Source organism: Arachis hypogaea, chromosome 9, assembly GCF_003086295.3.
Source record: "Arachis hypogaea cultivar Tifrunner chromosome 9, arahy.Tifrunner.gnm2.J5K5, whole genome shotgun sequence".
Classification (NCBI taxonomy): domain Eukaryota; kingdom Viridiplantae; phylum Streptophyta; class Magnoliopsida; order Fabales; family Fabaceae; genus Arachis; species Arachis hypogaea.
In genome coordinates, this window is record NC_092044.1 from 11,540,033 (window position 1) to 11,545,636 (window position 5,604).

Sequence of the window (5,604 nt, forward strand, 5' to 3'; positions counted from 1 at the left end):
ATTTTTATATAAAAACAATTTTATATAAATAGTTACATCAAAATACAATAAAAAAGTGAAAAGAGTAAGCACAAATAAATTATTTACACAAGATTATAAAAAATGAATCGATCATCAAACCAGTAGAATTAAATGTTTAAAGCTTTAAAAATTAAATTGAATTAGATATTGATAAAATAATATATTTATATATGATACATATTTTTAAAAAATAATATTTTTGTGTTTTATTATTTTAATCTAGTTCACCATTAAAAATCAAATTAGTTAGATGGATTTATCATTTTTTAAATAACTTTTGACTGATTTACTCACAATTGGTTTTTATTTTACACCGAACTAATTTGATAAGTTGTTTTCGATTAAACCTGTCATTCGATCCATTGTGTAAAATTGAAAATCGGAGAAGAAAACGGTCCGGTCTAATATATAAAACCGTCCAATTAAAAATCATTTAAAACTCTTGAACCGACATATTGGACCGAATTAAAAACCGACCGATTTTTACAAACGTTATGATGTTGTGCTTTAAAAAAAAGAAACCAACGCGTAAACGCATTACCCTCACCCACCCCCTTCCCCTAATCATCCCCGCCTCTTCGTGACATTTAGAATTGAAAAGCAAAGCTTGAAAGTTCAAAAATTAGGGTTCTAAGTTGTAACAAAAAATTAGGGTTCTGTTGTCGCCATCCGTTATTGTCAGCGCCTCCGCGGGCTCCTCCTTACCCCTGTCTCGAACCCAGCCACTCTCTCGTAGCTCGGCACGTCGTCTGGTTGAGGGTTGGAGCTGCTCATCGTCTGTCCGTCGCCGTCATCTCTCCGTTCGCCGTCGTCTCACCGTTCGCTATTGTCTGTTCGTCGTTCTGCTCTCTGTCGGAGGTTAATGGCACTACTTATAGGCTTACAGGATTTTTCACTTCTTCAGGTCTTGCTTTTATTCTCTGTTTAGTGATTTACTAATTTTTTATTCTGGATTGAAATTAAATTGTTGATTTTGTGTTGTTAAAAATGAATTTGTTACTCTCTGCTACTACTCTTTTTAATTAATGTGTTTGAAACGAGATAAGCCTCAATTTAGTCCCTGAAGTTGCACTCAAGCCTCATAGTAGTCCCTAAACTTAAAAGTTTCTCAAAGTCATCCCCGAACTTGCACTCCGGGACTCAAACTCGTCCTTCCGGCAATTTCTAAACACCTGGCGCAACCGGAAAGCTGAGTTGGCCTCTTTCCTGACACGTTGGCATAACAAAAACGACGTAGTATTTGTTGTGGTGCCAAAATGACATGAAACGACGTCGTTTCACGCTAAAAACCCCCTTCCTCAACGTTACCCTAACGAATTGTCTCCCCCCTCTCAAATCACAATACAAACACAAAGGTCTCTTCTTCTCCACTACACTCATCAATGGCGTCTGTGCAATTGTAGTTCACGCCACCTTCCTCTCTTCCGGCTACCTTCTCACCGCCACCGGCCCCCAAGCCCTCTTTGACGACGCCCTCTCATATCCCTCTGCTGGTAACACTTTCACTAATTCCCTGTTTTGTTCTCTCTTTTTTCTTTAACGAAATTATTTAATTTCGATATATTTTATGTGAAATATCCAAATATCATTAATTATCACTCTTCTTTAGTGAAAATAATTGAAAATTCTATTTTCTGTTTTCACTTCTTTCTTTGCAAAAACCAGAAAACATAGAAAGTAAAAAGGAAAACGAAACGTGCCCTAAGTTTGTAGCACTAGCTATGTAGCACAATTTTTATCTAATCGGTGTAAGAGAATTTTATAGGATTATTTGTTCTTGAGTTGATGATTTATTGAAAACCATCAAATACTGATATGTGATTGATTGAGTGAATTACAGATGTTCATTATTTAGATTATAAAGTAAATTTGAGCTTTCTAAGGTGGTAGCTGTCAATGAACTATGATAACCACAAATAATGGCAATTCATGCCGGAAAATTGCACTATCCTTGGGTTTCTATACTAGACGAAGGATTAGGTTATGCAATCTTGTAGTTATCCTTATTCTTGTAGCTGAATCATAAATACTGTCCCCTGTTTCCAAAACAAAGCAGATGAAATCTTTATCAGCTAGGCTTCTCTAGGGATAATCCCAAGCATGTTGTTATTTGTCATGCATGAATACAGATTAAAAAATCATTTGAAGACAGAAAAGAAAAATAAAGATAGAAAATACATCCTGTTTGTTGCTTTCTTGAAATTTTAACCCAACTTACTAAAATCTTACCATCAATGTGTATAGTTTCACAACAGTATTTGTAGGTTGCAGGATTTCTCCCGGCTCGGATAGCCCCTACAGGACTCCAACTGACATAATTGATAATCAGTGAGTTCTTATTGCAACAATCATAAAATATTTCAACTACATTAAGAAGAGCAAGTTGTACTGCCGAATTGAAAGCAAATACAAAAGTAGGTAGATTTAGAAGAACTTTTTTTTGGAAACATAGACTAACAGATACATGCCTCCTCTTGATCAAATCTAATTGAATCCATAATTGGTCATGTAAGTATTTACTCGAAAAGAGAGAATTCCCCAATTGTTAAACATTTTGCCACAACAACCATGTTATGAAGCTATTGATTAATAAGCCGTCTTTCTCAAGTCATTAATGCAACAAACTAACATGTTCTTTTGACTAATTGTTTATCAAACCAGCCAACTCTAAAAATACCAAAAATGTAGTTTTTATTTCTAAACCATGATGGTAAAAGACATTTAAAAAAAGTACCTAAATTTATATGCTAATGGATTGTTAGCAGCATCAGGAGGAGATGGAAGTCCACCACAGTGAGAAATGAAAGACTTAATTTTCCCCTTCCGCATATGTGCTTCATTGATCATTTTCATTGCCATCATGTGATCTGGATCACCAGCCATATAATAAGAAATTCTGCATATAGCTAGAGATATGTGATTGATTGAGTGAATTACAGAGATTTATTATTTAGATTATAAAGTAAATTTGAGCTTTCTAAGGTGGTAGCTGTTAATGAACCATGATAATCACAAATAATGGCAATTCATGTCAGAAAATTGCACTATCCTTGAGTTTCTATACTAGACAAAAGATTAGGCTATGAAATCTAATATGAGGATCAGGTCAATTAAGCTGAAGTTAGAAGATACCTTGTGGTATCAAGAGAAGATGTAGCAAATTGATATAGGCAGCCTGAAGCTTATAATTAGCATTTACTGATCATTTTTAATACGTGGTTTGTGATTGTGTGTAGAAGAGGTGTATGTAGAGAACTGGAACCAACTTGACCAAGAATATGTCTTTGTTTATGTCACTCCAAAATAGGTTTCAAATAAAGTGCTGGTAAAGTGCCTCGTCATGAATGAGAAGTTACTCATTAATGCCTTGAAGGAAGGGTCTTCTAACCCTGCACACCTTGAGATTTGGTAAGCCTCTTTTTCCCCCTTCTTGTTATGAATTCTTCAAGATTTTTCTTTCATTTGCTGCATTGCAAAATTAAAATTTTTGTAACTGACCAACCTGGTTTTCTTTGTTCATGTTGAATTGGGCTGCATTGGAGTTTGGAGCTTCTATTTGTTGATGACTTATTTTATTACTCTTTTTAATTAAATAGAATTTCCATTCTTGATAGAGGAAGACCAGAAACTAAAATATAATGGCTATGGTGGGGGCAAAAAAACATATATAATTTTTAATAAAAACTGAAGTACTGAATTGTGATTTGAAAACCTTTTGAAATTAGAGTTTGTACTCTGTATTGTCAACTTTTACCTTTTTTTCTCCATTCCTTTCTTTGTCACATCAAATATTAAGATAGAATAGTTAAGGGAATAAAAAAACCACCAGAAATATTTTGTATATTCGTTCTATGCTGCAAATTTTAAGTTTGTGTGTATTGAGTTTTGTTGCTCAAAGGTTATTAGCTTTTCGTTCTGGGTGAAGTCGGATATGTTGTGAAAATTAAAATTTTCTATGGTTAATCGTACTTCTTGTGAATTCACGGTTATGTCATGATCTGGTGCTTTGATTTTTCTACATACAGTATTAGGGATTATACTATAGCAAATGAAAGTAGCAATTATTCTGAGCAGAGCGCTGTGGAAAGACAAGAACAGAGAAACGAAGAGAAGAGAAGACAAAGCGCTGTGGGCTTCAAAATTGGGGATTAGGGTTTTAACTTGATTTGATGGACCAAATTGATTCCGGACAGTTTATTCTGCCACATCAGCTAGCCGTTGTAATACCTACGTGTCACGAAACCAGCCAACTCAGCTTTCTGGTTGCGCCAGGTGTCCGAAAATTGCCGGAAGGACGAGTTTGAGTCCCGGAGTGCAAGTTCGGGGATGACTCTGAGGAACTTTTAAGTTCAGGGACTATTATGAGACTCGAGTGCAACTTCAGGGACTACATTGAGACTTGTCTCAACAAGTCATACCGTCTACTTTGCTTGTCTCTGACATTTTTATGCACTTATCCTGGCTTGTCTTGATGGCTATATGAATATTGCAATGGAACAAACAGAGGAATATGTCAACGGGCGATTGAAGAGCAAGTATGGTGATGCCATCATTTGAGGGAATAATGGTACCAATGCTTGCCATATACAGTTCTTTACTCATAATCCATAACTGAATACTAGTGATATATGATTGAAATATAATTGAAATACCTTCCTTTCTTTGATGCAGTTCTATACATTAGTACCTAAGAGGACTCTAGCAGAAGGCTTAGCATATCATCTCAAACTTTTTTATTTGGAAGACATTCTTTTGTGTTTGAGTTCAACAGATAAAGTATGTTTTTTCGCTTCTGTTGAAATCATGGAATGAGATTGAAATCACGTTGAAGTAAATTAGTTAGACACATGTGTAAGAAGTTAGTTAAACTTGAGCTCATTGTAAAGTAGTATATAATGGTAGATTTTATCACAAAAAATTAAGATTCATCACTCCGAACATAGAACTTTCACCTTCACTCATGTTTTCTGTCGACTAAGAACAGATTTTAACATGATGCAATAAGCATGTATTTACAAAGATCTATGAATATCTTACATAAGAAAGGATTAATTCGAGTTTTTGAGTTTTTGTTCTTATTTTTCAAGGTCTATTTAGAGTTACTGAATTATGAGAAAAAATATTCTCAATGAGACAAAGAACAGTAGCTGTTAAAACGATTTTTTAAGTTAAATCACGGTTAAACTGGTTGGAGTAATAAATTAATGAACCAGAACTAAAATGGTTCGATGATCGATCCAGTTTTAAAATTTTAGTTATAAGAATTTATTGTTTCTTGTTATTATTTTTAGTTATCAATTTAATTTTATTAGTTTAATAATTTAACAATATATTTTTAGTTTGCACTTTTAAATATTAATGACTAACTGATAATAAAAAATAATAAATTCTTATAATTTTTTAACATTTTTTTCTAAATTAAAACAATAATATTTCACATATACACAAGAATTTTCAAGCTTTTTGGTTGTAAAGCCAACATTATTATACCTAAATATGGGTACATGGCGTACTTAACCTCCCAACAGCACACAAGCTAGTGAACAACCAAACGTGTACACTCCTTACTTTTCCATTTGTTCT

The 5,604-nt window shown here is 33.9% G+C and overlaps 1 protein-coding gene across 33 annotated transcripts; it reads left to right on the top strand.

Moving 5' to 3' along the window:
- Positions 1 to 540: 540 nt before the first annotated feature.
- LOC112710384 (uncharacterized) lies at positions 541 to 5,083 on the top strand. Of its 33 annotated transcripts, none has more exons than XR_011865386.1 (5): positions 541 to 925; positions 1,425 to 1,514; positions 2,266 to 3,429; positions 4,047 to 4,588; positions 4,693 to 5,083. XR_011865386.1 is itself a non-coding variant. In XM_072202523.1 (5 exons), the coding sequence occupies exons 1-4, from the start codon at positions 884 to 886 to the stop codon at positions 4,171 to 4,173; spliced, it is 360 nt and encodes a 119-aa protein (XP_072058624.1). In that variant the 5' UTR covers positions 544 to 883; the 3' UTR covers positions 4,174 to 4,588; positions 4,693 to 5,083. The 33 variants fall into 33 exon arrangements, 1 of the variants encoding a protein (XP_072058624.1); XR_011865388.1 differs by having other exon boundaries at positions 2,277 to 3,429; XR_011865389.1 differs by having other exon boundaries at positions 2,286 to 3,429.
- Positions 5,084 to 5,604: the final 521 nt, after the last annotated feature.

What these genes read in the sequence shown, in the direction of transcription:
- LOC112710384 (XM_072202523.1), top strand. Translation starts at nt 884, where the DNA reads ATGGCACTACTTATAGGCTTACAGGATTTTTCACTTCTTCAG. An exon ending in CCTCTCATATCCCTCTGCTG is followed by an intron (nt 1,515 to 3,328) that starts GTAACACTTTCA and finishes ACTCCAAAATAG; the next exon opens with GTTTCAAATAAAGTGCTGGT. An exon ending in CCTGCACACCTTGAGATTTG is followed by an intron (nt 3,430 to 4,046) that starts GTAAGCCTCTTT and finishes TTCTACATACAG; the next exon opens with TATTAGGGATTATACTATAG.